General features: G+C 34.5%; 1 protein-coding gene across 1 annotated transcript; it reads right to left on the bottom strand.

Annotated features, from left to right (window-relative positions):
* Window positions 1-2,333: 2,333 nt before the first annotated feature.
* On the bottom strand, window positions 2,334-21,731 carry RNF212 (ring finger protein 212; the record flags this gene model as incomplete). The annotated part of the gene is made up of 11 exons (XM_008946813.1): window positions 21,620-21,731; window positions 20,107-20,168; window positions 15,974-16,048; window positions 13,153-13,209; window positions 9,599-9,657; window positions 7,550-7,614; window positions 7,391-7,460; window positions 6,556-6,601; window positions 5,120-5,183; window positions 3,317-3,389; window positions 2,334-2,530 (listed from the first exon to the last, which is right to left on the bottom strand). Coding segments are annotated over exons 1-11 (880 nt in total), but the record flags the coding sequence as incomplete, so codon positions are not given.

Genomic DNA, 21,731 nt, shown 5'->3' with positions numbered 1-21,731 from the left:
ACATAAATTATTTTTGGAACTTAATTAAGGAAGAGAGGGAGTAAAAACTACTAAAAATTAAAAATAAACCCCATATAATTTGAGGAGAATTTTTTTAACAGCTCTTTTTATTAATCTAAGTATGCTCCATTGTATTTATATAAAACAAATAAACTTTTTTTCCTAAAAAAGTATTTTTGCCATATTCAAATTTCAGCTACACAAGTAAATATTGTTCTGCATGTGAATTGCAATTAACTTGTAAACATAAAGCTCAAAGACAATACTTAAGTTCAATATAGCTTCTCTTTTATAATGTTGATTTTTACTACATTATATATAGATTCTACCAGTTTCATTCATTATTTCACATGCTATATCACTGTCTAGTAATTCTACAAGAAAAACAGTTATGATTTAAGCTTCCACAAGTTATACGCATTCATAACTTGAGTCTGAGTAAATGCCTTCAAATATCTTCATTTTGGTATCATAAGGTTCCGTGAACTCAGAAGTGCTTGGGATGTGTTACTCTTGGGATAGAAAAGTGATATTTATTGACATGGACTGAAAAAGGCTTTATAGTGAGTTATCCTTTTTAATGTAAGAAACAAAGATTTCACTTGTGATATAAACCCTGCAATATGAGAATTAGGTTTCCAAGATGCAAATGGCCAGGGTGCTAGCTCATCTCATCTAGACTCCCTTTCCTACAGAAGGTTGGACCAGATATCTTTCAAAGTGCCTTCCAACCTAGGCTATTCTATGACTCTATGTTTTATATGATTTTATTAATTAATCTATCTCAGTGCAATTTCTACCTACACCCTTCTTGAACAGGTCTCTATGCAACTAGTTCTGTTAGCTTTCTGCTGCACTCAATACTCCAGACTATCTCCCTTTTTCCTTTCACTTGGGGACATATATGTGGATATTTTGACAGCTAGATCTGTAAGAAATGTCAAGTTGAGATGGAAAATCTGACAGTGAGAGAACAGTACTAGGATTGAAAAAATCATGGGATTGGGAAGATTACTGCTGAAGTCTATGGGGGGATAATAATTATAAAAGAAAGAAAGTTAATATAACACAGAATATGGGAAAATAACCAGCAACAAATGATCAGAATTATCATCTAAGCCTTTACTCCCAAACTGTGAAGATATAGAGCATGTGACAGAGAAGTACAATGAAATAAATAGTAATATTTATAAAACATAAAGATAAAAGACTAGAAAATGCTTTTGTAATCTTTAATTTTCTTCCTATAATTTCCCTATTCCTTGCTTTGTTGTTGTGTCTGTTTGTTGTAACCATCCAGAGTGTCTTTACTGCTTCTCAAAAAAAAAAAAAAAAACAACCAGCCCTTTCTGTCTTCTCATCATTTCCTCTGGTCCATCCTGCTTCCTCTTTTATACTAAAACTCTGATTTTTTATCTCCATTCTTCATGAATTCTTTAATGTGCTTCCTCTACAGCCTTCATTCTGTCCCATGCACTGTTTTGGGCTCCTTTTCTACTCCAAAACCTTTTAATGTTTCTTTTTTCTATTCCTTAACACGTCTTCCTTTCTCTTCTCTGCCTAATCATCTGCTCATTCCCTATCCATTGTTCATTTTCAAAATGAGTTCACTCATTTGTTCATTTCTATTTATATTCCCTAGTTCCTATTAACCAATGAGCTTTTAAATGTTCATTTATAAATCAACTTTTATATCCATTATTTCTCCGCTGGACATAGTGAGATGTCAACTGTCAGCCACTTTCTACAACATGACATTCAGTCATCCAGGAACTGTCTCCCATTAATTCTTTTTATTATAGACATTTTTTTCCTTCTTTCCCATGTGCTAACTCAACTGTTCTGCTTCACTGAAGGACTCCTGTTGACTATCTCAGTCTTGCTATGATTCCCACTGAGTTTACTGCACTTCCTCCACTCATGTTTTTCTTTACTACTAAAGATTATTTGCAAAATTAGTTTTTGCCAAATTAGTACATGCTTTGCATTATTTGGAGTTGGTATTTTTTCTAGAAAACAATTATGGATATTATCAGATTTAAATCTCTGTTAAGATATTATTCTGAGGTAAAGCAAGAGTATGTTTTCACAGCAGATACCCTATTGCACAGAACCCTAAGGCAAAATACTGATCATAAACATCAATATTCTTCATATTTTGCAGATACCTCTTTCCAATTTTGGAATATCAATTTTTTTTATCAAATAACAATTTTTGTGTTGCTTAATTTATTTCTTATTTACTGTTCTCCAGTAAATAAGTAATAAGCATATGTTATGCTGAACATTTTTAAAGGAGTGTTAAAAGTTGTTATATTACAAAATCTACTTGCCTGGATGTTGTCTTTGCAGATGCCCAGAGATGGTGATTGGATGTCTTGTTACAGATGGCTGTGGGGAAGGTGATGTAAATGGATACAGCTGAGGGGTTCTGAAATCAGAAGTAGCCCATGACCCCCTTCTACTACTTTGTGATCCAGATGATGGTGTAAGTAAACTTAAACTCTGTGGTAATCTTATAGGTGTGGATCTGTTAATGAAATTAATTAATGGATATTATTTGAGGCTACTTTCATAGTACAAGACAATTCAAAACCAATTAGATTCATAGTATTAATACATTAATACAAAATTCTATAAATTATTGAGTTCTACAAATTCCTTACCAGATTTTTTACTTCTTTAGGAGTTTTAGTCATTTGAAAAAGCAGAAAGACAAAAACAAATTTTATGATAATCAGAGGAAAAAAATTAATATTCTGTTATATATATTTTAAATTTGTGCTAGGAAGATACATTTGCATTAATGGTTATAGGAAACATGAGCTTACTATTTTGGAATAATTTAAAGTTTTTTCTCGATGTTGGTAATTGGCACAGTTTGAGATGTTTTCAATGTTTAGATGAAACACATGAAACACCTGCTATATGCTGCATGAAGATGTTCATATTATTCAGAGAATAGCTCTCGTGTAGATATTCTGTTGTAATTTCTGATTTTTAGGATTATAAAGGTGATATATTGTCACAGTTTCTGACTATGAAGTTGCTACCCTTGGTATAAAAACACCATGACTGTCGATGTCCACAGCTACAAGAAGTCAGATTGTCTCTGCACATTTCTGAAGAAAGCATTGTCAAAATAAAATCTCCCAACAGTAACAAACACATTCCTATAGGTGATCATTAGCCTGCACATTAACACTTCTTCAGATATCAAATATAACCTTTAAACATACAGATGAATATAGGTCAGATGAGAAATTTCATTCTCTTACATAGGAGATTGTAATATCTTGCAAAGGTATTTAATTACCTTGCAGATCCTGGTCTACTATTTTCACTTGACATTATTCCAGATGACTGAGAACTTCTGTAGGACACACTACCTGTAAGAATCGAGTTTTTGGAACCAGGATCAGTATGAAATACACATATTACTTAAGACATTGCTTTGGAAACAAAGATTAGTACTTCAATTGCACAATTTTAGACAAATTCATGAAAGATTTTTTCAAGAATAAAAAATGGTGCACAATTGCAATGAAAGATAAAGAACTGGCTGAGAAAATAAAGTCACCATGTCACTTGACAAAGCATTAAAATAGCCCTAAAAATTAATAATGTGGTTTTAAAATTTAACACAGGCAAGACATTTGCTGAGACATGAGTTGTCTCACAGTACCTCTTACTGGAAGAAGACTCAGAAAAAAACCAAACAAACAAACAATTAAAAGTCCTTAGCTTTTCACAGGATAAAAGTGAAAAATTGTCTTTAGTCTCAGTAGATTAATCCTACACAGAGCTTAACTGTCATGAAAACATCATATTGCACCATCCTGAAATCTTTTCCGGGTTAAACACATACATTGGTTTCTTTCACTATCTCTCATTTCTTAGACTATTAAAATATCTGAACAGCTCTGCTGATGTGCTCCAGTTCTTTTCTGCCCTGTCCATCTCTGAGAAGGAAACTTTCTTTAGTACGCCACGAAATCATTTTTTCTACTTGTCCTTAATTCAAGGACACTGATTCATTCAGCTTTGTCCCCTACGAAACTTTATGGGTTGATTCTGAAATGTCCTGAACACATAACTGTTCTACATAGAATTTTACTGTCTAATTAAATGTCTATTTATATTTAGACACAATAAGAAAACAATTAACCTTGACTCTCACTGTCTTGTTATCCATATAGGCAAGCACACATTTAGGATGGATCTGAACCTACAAATCAGGTATAACAGAGAAAACAATTTTTGCTCCTTCATTACAATTGCATTTGTCTTTGTTTTGGGATGTTTACATCATACAAAAAGACAAGAGTGCCAAAAGCTCCTTATGTAAGTAGAGATGGGTTCTATTCACTGCTGAAGCTTGATGAAGGACTGCCTGGGAATGGTCTGTTAGAGGAACAGGCTGAATGTAAAAACAATAATGGAAAGAACACATGAATGGTAGACCTGCAGAGCATTAGGAATTCAGGGAAACTCCTCACAAATAAACAGTACTCAAGGACACTCCACTAATTTTATTATACTGTTATTCATGTCTTATAACATCAGTGTTATCCAAGCTCTGCAACAGCCCAGGAATGAAAGGAAGTACAGAAATACCACCTTTCTGAAGAGATCCTTGATCTCAACTTGATTATCTTGTTTTTATTAGGAAATACTTTGTAACCTTCATTTAAATTTCCCCCTTTCCCTCATGTAATTTTTAATATGACATTATGGGCAGTGCTAATCTCTGGTAACTATAAACAAATGTAATTATGAAGGTTAACAGAGGCTCAACAACATGTATTGCCAGTATGCCTGTTCTGTTCCACCATACACATCATTACAGAATTTTCTTTGCAACTATGATTGCTCAGCAAAAATAATTTTGGTTACAAGTAATTATTTGCAGAACACAGTAGGTCAGTACTAGGAAGACTTAGCTCATTCTTCATTTTTAACTCTTTACCATCTGCTGGATTATGTCTACATGATAAGTTCCTTATATCTCAACACAACTCAATTTTGCTCAGTAAATTGCTGAACAATCTAATTTTATTTATCAAACCTCTTAACACAATACAAATGTTGCCCAGTTACAAATTTTATTTTTACTCACCCATACGTCCATCTTGTGGTGGAGTTATTAATGACAATCTTGCTGGACCGGTCGGTGTCTCAGGCTAAATGGATGGCAAGATGTTAATTACAGTGTTATAAGTATGTGAATTCTTAAGTTATTTTAAGCAATTATGTTACATTTTTGAGGTCTACAAAGCCTGTATTTTTCTGGTGCTCCTTGTTACCAGTTTTGTTCATAGCACTAAAATGCAAAAATCTCAGAATTAAGTTACTGTTTTTTGAGATCTATAGGATGAGAAGGAAAGTAGAGGTAATTTAGTTCTATTCCAGAAAGTCCTCTCTGTCATGTTCAGTTAAGAAAAATATCACATCATCTTCTGTGCTGAGATTCCATTCTGAAGCTAGCATCTGTTCCTGGATGTAATCTCTCCTAATCAGAACACCAATACAGAGGAAAGCTCCTGCCTTTATTCTCATATTAAAAATGTCATTCAAAGCTTGCAATTCCCTACTCAGACATCAAGTGTAGACCATTGACTTCTATACCTAGCTTTTTGCTAACGTGTGAAAGTATTATACACACACAAATGTCCCTAGGCATAGACAGAAGCAAGGTCACCTGGTCAAGCAACAAGCAAAATTGTTTATGAAAGACAAAAGATAATGACTGGCAAAAGATGAAAGATAATGACTGGCTTAATTTGTGGCTTAAAAAAAGCTTTTATCCATCAGAAATGAAATTTCAGGAATGTTTTGAAAATTCGTGTAATGTGAATTTGAGTGTCAAGTGATTTATCTCATGTAACTTCAGACATCTGCAATGACAGTGTTCATATCCAGCCTGATCTCCTGAAATTCATTTTATGGTCAAGAAAGTTAAAGAGGAATGGAACCAATAGCTTTCCTTTAGGGTGAGGTGAATCACTTGTACTAGTCCATGGGTCATACCTATGGATATAGAGCTATCTACAGACATAACCCATCCATAGGGTACCAAGGAACCCCTGAGATGCTAGCACAGGTCTGCACTGCAGGCACCTCCATGTATTCTGGTGCTGGTGGAAATCTTACATTTACATATTTCCATTCCTTAATTTATTAGAACTTAAATTTAACTGCAATCCTCAGCTTCATGCATTAACAAATTTATTTTGGAAATAGCTACATTTTAAATGTACTATATATACACATAATATAAACATACTGAAATTTCAGGAATTTGCCATTTAATTTAGTGTAAGAAGTTTCAAGGCCTGTTAATGACATGTAGAGAGTATAATTTCAGAAATTAATGTTGTGACTGATTCTCTTTTTTGGGAGCATCTGACTAAGAATGAAGCATAGCTGAAAACAGCATGTATGTGAGAATTGTTTTGAATGGGGGGCATCCCATTTTTTTTCAGTATTAACAGAGTAGGAAAAATCAAAAGCATGTGTATATATACATAAACATCTAAAAAAAAACCCACTTACTTTTCTCATTGGTGAAGGTGCAGGATCAATCTCCATTGAATCCATTCTTACAACAAAGGTCAAAGTAAGCATGACATTGTAATAAAAATAACACATTCATTTTTAATTACTAATGATTTAGCAATTTTAATGACTAAAATTGCATTCCATTGTCATTTTAAACTGACTAACAATGGAAAAACACATACTCATAAACACATATGAGTATTTAGAACTCCTAGGAAAAAGAATTTATTCTGAGCTTTGGTTTAGACATTTACAGAGAAAGGTCTTTTTGTGATATGCATCGTTATTGAATTAAGTCAGAATAAATGTGCATTTTTATATATTTGTTACTTGTCTCCATAACAAGGGCATTCTGAAATATTATTTTTTTATAAAAAATAAAGAAACAGTCACAGGTATAGAAAACTTTTAGCTTGATTAAGCTGTATGTTCAATATATTTAAAATTTAGTAAGTTCACTGGCGTTCATCCAATCCAGCTAGACAACTACAGTGTACATACAGATGTCTGTACAATTAATTTAGTTTTTGTCTACAGCCAATGGGAAGAGTTCCTCACTAATTAATCTATATACTCACCCAGAAAGTCTCTAGAATATGGTACATCATGCCTTAGAATTTTTCCCAGTGAGTACAAAAGCAACCTACAGAAGTATTTATTATATACACTTGGATCGATAAGACCCTCCCTAGTTCTTTCATACTTGTACATTTTACAGAAACAAAGCACAAAATTAAAAAAATATACTTATTTTAAACTCACTACAGAAAAATTTTTGTTTGCTGTCACTGTTAAGACTGTCACTGAAAATTAAGAGATTTGTACCTACATCTCAGAAGTGGAAGGATGACTAGGATGATGAGAACATGAAGAACAAGCATTCTGTTTTCTTGAAGGAACTAAAGTAATTAATAAATTTAATATTAGAACACAGCTATATGCAGTGATATGTCTTCCACAGTTAGTATCTTAAACCAACAATTCTTACTGGAAAGTGGATTTCTACTTGTATTGGAAAATGGTAGTGGTGTAGTTTTTTCAGGAGGTTTCATACTAGAGGGGAAACAGAAGAAACAACAGACATAAATGGAGAGCTGGTTTGGTTAGCTCATTTATCTAACTAGTCAATAGAGCATATAAAAGCATTTTATCTATCAATAGCTGGCTTTAACATGACTCTATTAGCCATGAAACAAAATAATAATGTTTGACAACCTATTAACTTCTTCCCTGTATCATAATATTGATATCAGTCATTAGATGCCCAACAATATCAATTTAGGGTAACACTATAGCAAAGTACTTTATGGAACAACAGATGTTAAAATACAACTATTAACTACAGTTGAGCCAAAAATCCTCATTCCAATGTACACATTTTCAAAGCCTTAATAAACCTTGTTATCAAAAGAGAGTAGCCCTAGATCACACTCCTGGTGGAACTATGAAAAAAGTGAAATTCAGTAAGAACTCTGTATTGGGTATAACCAAGATGCTATTTATTTGAGATGCAGGAAAGAAAAAGGAGGCAGTGAATAAAAATATTTAACTATAATAATCCACCACACGCATAGTTTCCTTTCTACTGTTTTTCTTTCAGCTATATTACACCAAGCAGCATAAGACAGCATAATACAGTATTAAGTACACATTAGAGTCAAAAGTAAGTCTACACTGAAAAAACACAGAAAATGAATAAAGATAAACCACATTTTTCAGTTAAATTGCTGGCTTCATGAACTGGCTTATGAAGGAGATTTCTGCACCCCTGATCGCTGGTGTTCATAAAGTGACATTCATGAAGGGCTCCTCTCAAGAATATGGATCGACAAGGAGAAGCACATTGTAACTATACACTAAGGACTCTTCATACCCAGATTCGGTAGAAGGCAAAAGCAGCCCAAACCCATTAGGGTTTTTTCCCAGTAGTTTTTGAAATCTTAGAAAATGGGAAGGATGAAATAGGACAAAGGAAACATTACATGGAAAATGTAATCATTTCACCATAGGCAGATGACAGGAGAGCAATCTGACATCTTCTTTGTTGTTTCTTATGTTCTGATAAACAGATTTTCTTAAACAGCAGTAAGTAGTACTTTTTTTCTGCATTAATTTGATTTAAACATTATAATGCTATATATGCCATGTGAACTTTAAAGAAGAGATGAGAGTGATTAATTCAGCTAAGTATACCATAAATAATGTTGAAAGGGAAACAACAACAAAAAAGGGTGAATAGAGTGCAGAAGTGTTATTAGTGATGTCCCCTTCAGTTTAGTCTTGCAACTGATCCCGTTTAATATACTCCCTGATGACTCAGAGATAGCTCACAGTTTGTGAAATCTAAAGACAGAAAGTTCTGAAGATAGAAGGTTACATCAGTATTGAGGAGAAATACGTAATGATTTTTAAAATGTGGTATTTTCAAACAAAATTTGAAATAAAATTTAATTAAATTAAAAGTAATAGAACAGAGTGCATTTAGGGATCGATAAGAACTTTGGTTTTAAGTTGGAAATAAATAATATGAAAGATTAAAATGTATCAATCAATGAGCAGGGTGATTAAGATAACCTCTTAGCATCTCTGATGCATTTGTGAAAAAAGAATCAGGAAGTTATTTTTATTAGAAACAAAGATGAGAATCATGTTACAAAACACTGATATGTGGGCTAGATACTAGGAAAGTTTTTATACTGCCTTCAAGGGTGAAGCCCATTGGAAAAAACACAAAGATGTCCACATAAATGCAAATAAAAATTTAAAAACTGAACATCTATATTTTAAGAGTAACTACAGACTTGAGTTTACAACTAAAATGATTCTTTCCTCACAAGCTTGATTCATATTAAGAAATGGACCTGATGATGGAAATCACTGTTCATTTATTTCTGTAAAACTCTGCTGCTTCTATTTATACAGCACAATATATGAGTAAAACAAAGAATTACTTTTTAATTGTTTTATCAATTAAATGTACTGTTGTCTGATTACAAAGACTATTTCTCATTTACTTTTGCTGCAATAAACCCCTTACCATTGTATCTGGTGCATTTGTTGTGTTGCTTTCTTGAGAGCTTCTTCCAACTTTACCGTCTGTGAGATAATCAAAGATTTAAACACAATCTCTTTGTGTGATATACAGCTTCATTTTCATACAACTCGCATTCTGCAGTGTTGTAAGGCTGTTTTCTATTGGGTTTAATGTGAGATATCACTGCTATTCCAGATTTATTGCGACAAGACTAGAGCTATTACAGGGATCCATTAAAAAGTCAGTCTGAAAAGGAGATGTTTCTTTTTGGCAGTTAGAGACTTAGTTTGATTACTTTTTGTTAAGCTTGCTGGTAATATTGGATGAATGAATACTAAGAAAAGTGCTTAAATACAGTTTGCTTTTATTTTTCTTCTCTTTTCCATATCTGGTATAAAAGTTACATTGCATTTAATATGGAATTATCTGGAAAAGATACCAGTAACTGTCCAAAATACCAATTATGTTCTCATATTTCTCATTTCAGATTCAAAATTTATTCAGTTCTTTGCAGTATGTATTTGCAGTGAGCTTATGTGGAGCGCATTTCCTATTGTTTTATAGACAACCAAAAATATCTCCATAAAAGAATGTTAAGAGCTTTCAAAATTGGAGAACATTAAGGTCAAGAATGTTAGGTCAGCTCCCTAGTATGTGTATTTTTTACAGTCTTTCATTAAATGACTATACATTATATTTTATGAAGGATGTAAAAATTTACTCAACAGCATCAATACTCCACCTATATTTTACCCTTAATTTCCATTGAATGACCTTAGTCCTTCATTACTTCGCAGTATTCCTATTTTGATTTGAAGACAAATTATGAATTTTCCTGCTAACTTTTCATACTTCTCCTTGCAATATTATTTGTATTATTTAATAACATTACCTGATTTACCTTTATAAAAATTCTATTTTTTTGTGGGAGATACTCTACTCTTTTTGCAGATATGAAACTCCGCAAAACAGATTAAAGACAAAATCTAATTTATGTAAGATTTGGGCATTTGTATTCTTTTATCTTCTTCCTAATGAAAGGTAGATCTGATTAAGAAACGAACAATGTACTTAACCCTTTTCATACTTCTCCTTGCAATATTATTTGTATTATTTAATAACATTACCTGATTTACCTTTATAAAAATTCTATTTTTTTGTGGGAGATACTCTACTCTTTTTGCAGATATGAAACTCCGCAAAACAGATTAAAGACAAAATCTAATTTATGTAAGATTTGGGCATTTGTATTCTTCTTTTATCTTCTTCCTAATGAAAGCTAGGTCTGATTAAGAAACGAACAATGCACTTAACCCTCTCACTCTTTAGGACTGGATTATTTTAAGGCCAAAATGCCTTAAAGATGTTGAATAACTATTAGGTTTTCAATATCTTGGAGTCCTAGTAGAACACAGGTTCTAGACTTGCCAGGAATATGGACATCTAGTGTCCACACCACACACCATCTTCAGCACCCTGGAATCTGTATAACTCACAGAAACAGCAACAAAGAAGCCTTTATCAAGGCCATGAGAGTTGTAGGTTGACAGAGACTAGGGTGGCATACTAGAAACAAGGAAGGGGACCACAACCATGATCACTAAGCACAGAACCTGGATGTGAATTTCTTTATGCAGCACTCCACCTTTCCCAAAGGCCAAGACCTTAGGAGTGGAGAGTGGCAGGAAGAAGAACTTGTGTCGAAGGTTAGATTTGTGCTTTCTCACCTCCCTGGGGATCATTGCTATTTGCCAGCTGCTTATACTGTAAAACATTCTTGCTCCATCCTTTCCCCTTCCCACCTTCATCTCAAAGCCAGTGGCAGAAAGACTGATGAATACTGTAACTCTGAATGGGAGCACCTACTCCCACTCTCTCATGCTGTGTGCCTCTGCCAGAGGATCTAGCTGTGATCAAGCCTGTTCAATGTTCAGCTGATTCTGTACTGTCACCTAAACACCTTCCTTAGGTGAAGCAGTGTCCTTGAGTACTTTACAACCACTGCCAAATGAACATCTCAATGGTAAATACCTTAGAAGCCATCAATAGGTATCAAAGTTCTGCAGAGATTCTTTAGTGATCACATTTTTATTTATGTAAAATTCCATGGAGTTTTTTATTTACTTTGCCTACAGGTTTTAGTTTTACCATCTGGAGTCAGTACAACAGACCAGAAAGGGGCATAAAATCAGGATTCCTCCATGGCCTGACTTTGAAAGAATAATGATGGGATGTAGAAAGAACTACCCCTTCCACAGTACACTAGGACTGATCTCAACATACAGTTGTGGAAATCAGGGAAGAACAGGCCACAGGCACGTAATTTTCCAAGCTTTTCTAGCCATGAGAACAACGTCAGATGCTCTTCTCACCCACAAAATGACCAACTGGCCAGCTGTGAGTTTGTCTCTGTCATTTCATATATAGAGCACCTATTGATTAGTTGATTCACCAGCATCATCAAGTAGCTTTAAGTAATATACCTGGTTATGTCCTTAGAAATGAATGAAACAGCCAACTATTTTATCAAATATTTAGAAGTAGATGACAAATGAAAAAGAAATTTTCTTTCCATGCTTAGAGGAAGAGACATAGTCATAAATTCAGTACCTGTTCTACACAGGATAGTTACTTCTATTCATCTTCCCACTGAGCTATTCCTAATTTGGGTACTAGCCCTTGGTCTTGTTCTCCATTGCTCAGACTTTAGTTTGTCAGGCGTAGTCGTCTTTTCCTCTAGGTTTACCATCTGAGTACCTCATGTGGAGTATTGTGTCCAGTTCTGGGCTCCCCATTTCCAGAGAGACAGAGTTCTACTCAAGAGAGTCCAGTGAAGGGCTATGAGGATGATTGGGGGACTGGAACGCCTGCCCTGTGAGGAGAGGCTGAGAGACCTGGGGCTGCTTAGTCTGGAGAAGAGAAGACTGAGGGGGGATCTAATTAATGTGTATAAATATATGAGGGCTGGGTGTCAAGAAGAAAAGGCCAGCCTCTTTTCACTTGTGCCCTGTGATAGGACACGGGGCAATGGTCACAAGCTGGAGCACAAGAAGTTCCACCTCAACATGAGGAAGAACTTCTTTACTGTAAGGGTTCCAGAGCACTGGAACAGGCTCCCCAGGGAGGTTGTGGAGTCTCCTACCTTGGAGACTTTTAAGACCCATCTGGATGAGTTCCTGTGTGACCTGCCCTAGACTAGATGGTCCTGCTCTGGCAGGGGAGTTGGACTCAGTCTCCAGAGGTCCCTTCCAACCCCTAACATTCTGTGATTCTGTTTCAATCTCTCCCCGCTGATTGGTTTCTTCTCTCCCTGTCCTTTGACTCTCCATTTTGGTCACCCCACAACTAAAATCTGTTTTACTAAATAATAGCAACCATAATTAATAAAGTCCTCACAGATTTTAAACAATTAAAAACTGTTAAAAATTAGAAACGAGGTAAACCTGATAAACTATACTAAGTATTCCAATAAAAGGTGGGTACATTTTCTAAAAATAAACCAAAGTAACAAAACAAATGTAAGTAACAAAACCCCAAAAAATCACAATTAGAGTTACCTTTTGTTTGTGGTAGGCTAATAAATGTTTACGATGTTTTTCTTGAAATTCTAAAATCTAAAAATAAACACAGTTATTTCAGGCTTCACCTAATTACATTTATGCAACCTCAGAAAAAAAGAAAGTGGTGGAGAACCACTACTTCACAGCATTCAATTTTTTTTCTGTATTTTAATAAATATTTAACATACCTGCTCTAAAGCCTTTCCAACAAATCATTTTAAGTTATTATCATGGATAAAGTGTTATAAAGTTTATTTCATCTAGTATGATCAGCTCTAGAGTTGGTAGATTTATTTCCCTGAACTTGTGTTTTAATTCTGTTAAATAATAAGGTAAAGACATTGGAAAACTAGTTTAGCTGTGGTGTTTCTTATTCATTACTGCTAAGTAAACACATAAAATTAATGGCAACATAAAATTACTGTGTCTTACTGGCAATTATAACTTGCCTTGTAAAAATCTCCTCTTAATTAAAAAATAATTGTTAGGCACACTGTCTGGTGGTGTGTAAGCACTTCCTGTGTCCAAATGAGGATCATAAACCATGACAGATTAAAAGTAAAAACATACAAGGTAGGAAAGACAAGAGCTCGAGGAACAAATTACAATAGGCAATAATTTACTAATAAATCTTTCTTCTCACTTATAAGGAAACTGCCAGAAAATATGTAGGGATAGAAACAGAAGAGAAGAAACACTGAGAAGATAAACCAAGAGTGGAATATCTAATTGAAATGGCAACTTTTTATTCACTGTAGAAGAGCCTGAGAGGTTCCCATTGGAACTTGCCAAAGGATGAGAAGTATCTGCAGAAGAGCTGATGGAAGGAACAGCTACTCAGAAAGTAATGGCTCTGAGTTGCCTCCCACCACTCAGAAAGGAAGTCTTGGGTCTGTTAATGAGAAATCTGTGAAAATGTCCTTTCAGTGCCCGGTACCAGTCAAAAAAGCAAATTCTAGATCTTAGAGGTGGTTAAAAAGGAATAGTACAGGGAACAACAATATTCCACTTTTTAAAATGTATGTTCTATAACTTGAGTCTGTTTAACATCTCAGAAAAGATATGGTAGGTCTGGAAATAGTTCAGATTAATAGGAAGTATGTGAGAGCTTCAGTAAAAGAATGACCACACAGAATATGAGTCTTCATGGCTGAAAAATAGAGAGTTCAAGAAGGGACTCATTAGCAGACTAAAACTAATGATAAGCACGGATGAAGCGCATGTGAGCGGTTACTTCTTCCTCTAGAATGGGACTGAGAAGTATCATCTGAAATTAGTATGCAGCAGGTTAAAACCTGGAAACGGAGATCATCATCACACAGTGTATATAACCTGTGGACCTCTCTGCCATAGGATGTGATAGATGCTAGATATTCAGAAAACAACTTGACAATTACATGAGGGAAAATATCCCCCCAAAAGTTTTTAATAGAAAGGCACCAGCCCCACCTTGAGAGAGCTCTGTGCCACAAACTGCTGAAAGCAAAGAGGCTGTTCTGAAGATGTATCACTCTGTGTCAGCCTTGCTCTCATGTGCCTTCCTAAGCGCCCACAGTCGTGACAGGGGATTAGGTTAGAAAAACTTTTGCCCTAACAGAGTACAAGTTGTTCTTACATCTTTTGATGCTAGTAGAAGTTCCAAACCTACCTTAATTCCTTAATTACACTTTAATCTATGGGAAACGTGTTATCTCAGGACACAGAAATTCTCTCCCTCCCCAGTCTCTTGAGGCCAGGTGCTCTTCTTTCCTTCATTTGGCACATGACAGAAGTCTGCTTCCACGTGTGATTAGTGCTGTAGCCATCTGGATTTGTTCACTTTACAGAATCACTACTGATCATTGTACATGTTGTTGCAAAGTGTGTATGGAAGGACAGAGGAAGGCTTCTTGTTTACCTTGTGACACCTATACATTTTAGGAGGAGGAATGCTGAGGAAAGGGAACATGCTCAGTGCTGGAGAAGTCTGTGAAGCATAGAGCAGAGCAAATGTGAATCAGTAATCCTCACTGGAGAAAGCAGGTGACCTTCACTGAGCCACTTTCTTGATGGATCAGGAAGCTCACCACAAGCTCAAACAAGTACCAGCCCAAGGGAGATGAGAATACACAACGAAGGCTGCAGGTGGCTACAGGGAGAATGTAGTACTACTACAGTCCAATCTAGAGTGGTTGGAACTGCCACTGAAATGCTCAATAAGAGGGACAAGGACAATTCCTAAAACCAAGCTGAAGAGGTGCAGAAAATGAGGTAAAGGAAGTTTACATGTATTCATTTAACCCAGAAAGCTACTAAAGTTCTGGACTGGAAATTAAGCTTGAAGGAAGAGATCCTGTCTGGAGCTCACAGAAAGCAAGGAGGAAAATTTTCCTTGGAATCATTTATTGCATCTGTCTGAAAAAAAGCAGACCTCTTTTGATTGAAGAAGAGAGATAGAGAAAATACATTCAGCTCAGGACTGTAACCAGCTTGGGTTTTCTGTGTAACTTTTTATTGCTATAATTAGGGCAAACTGTCTGGGCATGCTTAAGGTTCTGGCAGATCTAATTTTTCACTGCATGACATTGAAAGTGATTTTACACTATTAAAATAACCAGACCAGTCATCCTCAGAGAGAGTTTGAAAACATAACCAGTGACTGTGATGAACAATTTGTGCTTTCTTAAGAACCTTAAAACTGTGGAATTAAGGAAGTAAAGATGGTAATGAGTATATATTCATTTTCAAGCATTCATTTATATATTTTTCGCATTGACATAAAAATCACTAGAAGTTGCTTATTATTTTATGGAGTTTAAAAGTTTCAAGGCAGATTCACCTGTGTTATCTCTTTTGAATATTTCTTGCATAATGTATCTATTCCCATGAACAGTGACTGAATATCAGGACTTGTCTAACAAGAAAAGAAAATATACTAAGGTTAGCATTTTTATTTGCAAGTTACATTAAATAAAAATTAACATTTTTTAAGGTGTTCCTTAAAATAGCTGATATATATAAATAAAAAATGGACAAATCAAGACCTGGAGGATATAGAAATTGAAAACAAACCCAGTTTTATTTAATGCCCTATTAACTATCTGGAAGGCTCTGTGCTTTTTGTTAAATGGATTACACACACATAACTAAGACAATAATGATTTCCAGAGGAAAACATTCAAGGAAGATGTAGTGGCTCCCCGGGAGAGGCATTGCCTGCAGACCAACAGCCAGGATTCTGGCAATCTCTTTCTGAGCTTTTCGGTGCTCACCATCCCCATCCTGATGGATGCATCTTATAATCAGTTTTGTTTCAAAGTCCTTTTTCAGAATAGTTCCAGTGTGGACTAGGATCCCTTTAAATCTCCTTCCTGTTGGGCAGCAGAATGCTATCCTAGCATACATAAAAAGGCCCTAAAATAACATCTGAATCTTTCAAGTATTTTTATGACTGAGACTTTTAATCTGAGATCATCATGTAGCCTAATCTGTGTTTTCAGAAACTGCTGAGTAACCATTCAGTGTTAAACTGTCATTGTATATTTATTACTTATAGTGAGAAAGAAATGCTACAAAATATAAATTTCAGAATGACAGTGACATTCGTACATCTAGCCAAATCTATAAAGCAATGTAAAAAATTTAGCTCTTACTTTAATCCAGAATACATGCATTCCTAATTTATTCATAAGAAAAAAAAAACCAACAAAATAGGATCCCAAAATAGTTACGCTATTTATAGTACTAAGTTAAAATAATTTTCTGTTACCAAGAACTAACAGTGATCACATTTCAATAATCTTCTACTGTAAGAACAAATAGCTTTTACTGAGGAACCTAGCCCAAAACCCCAAAACATCTACCTGTAAACCATAAACTGGAACATTCTCCTTGATATGCTGTGATTATATAATAGAAGATAGGTTTATGACTAGCTAAGAGTTGATTAAAATAAAGTAAAATCAATCCAAATACTTAGATGATAAAAGAAGGTTGCCTCAGGGGGAAAAAAAAAAAGCACCCTTCATTGTAAGGAACCACCTTTCAAAATCTAGTCAAAAAGAACTGAAACTGTTACAGGCAAAATTAGTCCCAGAAGCAGTAAAGAATCTCAAAAAGTTTGAAAAATTGAAGAACAGTGAATTACTGAAAGAAATAATAAATAGACCACTTGTGAATGATGTTTTCTAAGCTAAGAAAATAGGAAGATAATTGCTATCACTTATTTAAAAACATTGCATTGATATTAAAAAGAACTGGCAATGCACAAACATAAAGAGACAAGTTTTTCTTCCTCCAAAAATAATGTAACACTAATTTGTAGCAAAATATCCAAGACAGAACAGCAGCTGTATTTGCCAAACCTATTTTAAACATGTGCCTATATGATATCTTTTTAATAATAAGAAAGATTTGAGTCTCATATGTATGAAAAATCATTACATGAGGGACTAAATTAATAACCTGGATTTGCAACAGCTTTATATCTGTTGTTCCTCATATTCTGACAGCAGCTACTTCAATGTCCTGTACAGTAGTTTTGAAAAAAGATGGCATGTGCTCTTTGGTTAGTGTAGGACTGTGCATGTGGCTGCCAAATGCACTTCTGATTATTGCTGAGCTGTACTTTTGATTATTGATGAGCTGTATTTGCTTTTCTCTCATCAGGGGAACTAAACTGCTTTTCCTTGCTTTCCCCAGCTAATAATTTTTCTAGAATTCACAGAGGAAATTAATTGTATTTGAGACTTCCCCTGCTCTTTTGAATTTGGTTGACATTAACCAAAGCATTCAAAAATTTCCACAGGGTGGACTGACAGACTGAGAAAAACAGATAGACAGCACAGTCTAACCCGTTTATGGTATGTAAATAAAGAAGATACAAATCAGACAATATTTCATCAAGAAAAAGTTAACGTATTCCTAAAAATAACTTTAGCATCTTCAGAATGTATTCATAGGAGGCAAGCTCTAGAAACTTTAGGGACCTAACAAAGCAATAACCTTGGCTTAAGTACATATCAGATCTTAAAAAAAATATAAAAAAAAAAAAAAACCAGACTTGTTGTTGTTGTAAAATGTCTTTAAAATAAAGGTTTGTAGAACACTATTTATATTTTATCTGCTGCATGTAGAAGTAGCAGATGTTAATATGATATTCTGAAATAATGAAGACTGAGATTCTGATTCATCACAACACTTAACCATCCTGTGGGGAAAAAGCAAATAGGGATCAGGAGATACAGAAGATATAAAGGTGACAAGATTACTCTAAAGATGAGAATCTTTAATGTCTGGATGTTGATTGCCCCAATATACAATTTAATGAGGAGGTTTAACACATTTATAGGACCTCCTACTCATTGGGAATTCTTCCATAGCATCAGGCTCATAAAGGTTACCAGGTATATTTCCATTCAGGTTCCTGAATTATAGAGCCACAACTTTTTTATATGCATCTTTAATTATCATTCCAATCATTTTATCTGCTCTTAATCAAGGCTAAGCAATCATGAACGTCTTTTTCAAAGAATATGATAATTTACTTCCTTCCAGTCCTCCAGAGCAGTGGCAGGTTCTAATGATACATCTACAATCTAACACTTTCGTTAGTATCCCAATTATTGCATTTTTAAATCCATTCAGTATTTTATTAAGCAAATTACCGAATTCTGTTTAAATGCTCTAGTTTAAGACTTGTCTAACTTAAAATAAGCTTTTTTTTGTTTGTTTTTTTTTGAGTGAGATGTTGGACAAGATGACCCCCAGAGGCCTCTGACAACCTAAATTATTCTGTGACTGAAATTCAGAAGAAAACTTACAGTCAGGGTAGGCTATTGAAAACATTAAAATACCTGCTTTAAAAGTTTTAAGAGCTTTTTAAAAAAAAAAAAAAATCTTGTCTGTTCCTTTGAACTATGTTTAGATTTTGTTGTATTTCTGTAAACTTTTTTTTTTGTAGCATTGTCTTCACTCTGTTACAGTTCTGCAAGATTTTGTGTTTACATATATGAAATATAGTGTAACAGGTTTTTCACTTTTTTATATACAGTATGTAGAGGTAGAGAATTCTGTATTTAGATAAACATCAGATCAGTTTTAAAAATATCTAGAGAAATCATGCTCTTCTCCAAGGTCACCTCTTAGGTTTAGTCCCAAATTGTCCTTTTTTTCATATGTGATTCCCTTGTAGCCTTGTAGGACCTTATGTATTAGCTATATTGAATGCCCTTAGAATTTTTCCTGTATCCTTGTAAAGCAGGTTCATCTCCTATTTAGGCATCAGTATAGGAAAATATACATGTTTTCACAACAGATTTACAAAATCAGCTGAGAAGATGACTCCTGAGAGAAGTAAGAATATTAAATCTTTCTAGTGATTTCTCAAGAAAGGGAATTGAAAGTTACAAATTCTCTAATGAATAACAAGATTTCCCAACAATATTTCAGATCCCCTTTTAATCACATAGCCATGAGGAAAACAGTTAAGTTTAAGAGAAAATGGAAAAAAAAAAAACAAAACCAATACACTTGAAAACATTGACACTCCACCATGCAGATTTTCGACTCAGCCCATTACATGAAATTATTAATTACAGTCCACTTTCTCTGATATACAAATGCCAAAGTCAATAAATGTTGGTTTGTTTTTATTTTTTTTTCACATTTCAAAAGTAGTCACAGGTGTTATGCAGCAGCCAGTCATGGTTCTATAAAAGGTTGGGTTGACTTACAGTCCAGCAGAATCTGAAAACCTTGAAAGTCTCCATAGGCTTTTATTTGAAGAAATCCATAAAACTGAAAGCTGCATAGCGCACAAGTGTCTAAGTCTACCAACCTATCACCAGTGAATATTCATGTCACTGTTGGCAAACAAGAGGGAAGTATTTTGTAATGCAAATAATTTAGCTGTTAAACAAACTACAGATTAATGTAATATTAAATGTAATGTAATACTAAAGCTTCGTTTACCTGTTTTGAAAGTACTAACGTACGACAAGGAGTTCTACAGACCAAACATTCATCTTTTTTGCCTGTAAGGTAAAGACACTTTTAAAATATACATCAAACTGAAAAGGTACTGGATACACTTTTAATGGAATTTGGTGCCTAAGCCTCTGTTTGGGGCTTGTGGAAGGAATCTGAAGGTTATACAACAGATACAAATAAGCATGAATAAAGAATTTGAATTTATAACCATTATACACAGTTGCACAGGGAAAATGTGTGTGAATGTCATCGGATCTCCTGCATTCATGTAAATAATTTTCTGAATACTATTAGTGTCACTGAATGCAGGTGACTTTTAGTTCTGTTGATTTAAGTAGGACAACTTGCCTGGTTTAATTAAATGCATCCTTAAGTGCACTAATGAATAAGAGTCAACCAGATATGCAACTTTTTAGACTGAGGTGCAGTCTGGCTCGCTTAATAAAATGTACGAAATCTTGACTTTAAAGAATTAATAATTTTATCTTGTGAATTTTTCCAGTGAAAAATTAATCCTATCACTTTAAAAAACATTTTTTAAACATTTCTAAATATCTCTCTTTGATTATTTGTAAACATTAGAAAATATTTATAGTAAATGTATATTGTTACAATATTTATAATTGATAATGTTACTGCCTGCTTCCTTGCTAAGGATCAATGTTTATAAACATCTTTAAAGAGTAATACATTTTAAACCTGATGTCTTCATTATTATTGAATTCACAGCAAGACATATATAATGTCTCAGGTTTTCACCTGCCAAACAATAGTAAAAGCAGAAAGCTCTTGTTCAGGTTCTAGAAGCGTTCAAGTTATATTTAGAGGCTGTATTTTATGATACTCTTACCTCAACGGCAACTCTGTGAAAACTTTTAGTCATAAGTTTTTAATCTTGAAATACAGACCAATCATTTATTCTGTGTGCCCTTACAAAACCCAGGGCATTTAGCATGACCTCAAAGGGAAAAAAACAATGGTATTTGTCCGCTTTTTTTTTTTTATTTTTAAGTAGTAACTTCCTTCTTTCACTATCTTGTCCACAGATTTTCATATAAGCTCATGACAGGAGTCCCAGAATACGACTCAGGATTTGCATACAACAAACAAGAGATTCAAAACATCACTTCCTATCTTTCTAAAGCTACTGAAAATTTTCTAGTGTTTCAGTGACAATACTGAATACTATCTTAAAACTACTAGCAAAACCCATCCTGAAATAATCCTATTTTGCAAATTGCTCTTTTGCTACCAAAAAACAATGCCCAGATTTATCTGGAGGCAAACCCAGGTGATTTTTACTATCAAAAGAAAATCAATAGCAAGAATTGAAAAGGTTTATCAATAACATTTGATTGACAAGAAGAAATGCCCAGGCCTTTCTTTTTACCACTGTGAGCCAGAAGTGCTGGTGGTTAAGGGAAGTGTGTCCCCGCCAGTGCTACCTGACGCTGAAGCAGAGAGCCCAGCGGCCCTTGCCTGGGGGAGCCATTACCTTTCTGGAGGCAGATCTCACAGATGACATGGCCGCAGCTTGTGAGGCTGAACTGTGGGGTGGGCTTGCGGGGCTCGAGGAAGCAGACGTTGCAGAAGATGGGGACAGCCAT

The sequence above is a fragment of the Merops nubicus genome, unplaced genomic scaffold (assembly GCF_000691845.1).
Source record: "Merops nubicus isolate BGI_N331 unplaced genomic scaffold, ASM69184v1 scaffold4899, whole genome shotgun sequence".
NCBI lineage: Eukaryota > Metazoa > Chordata > Aves > Coraciiformes > Meropidae > Merops > Merops nubicus.
This window is presented reverse-complemented; position numbering and strand designations above follow the sequence as displayed.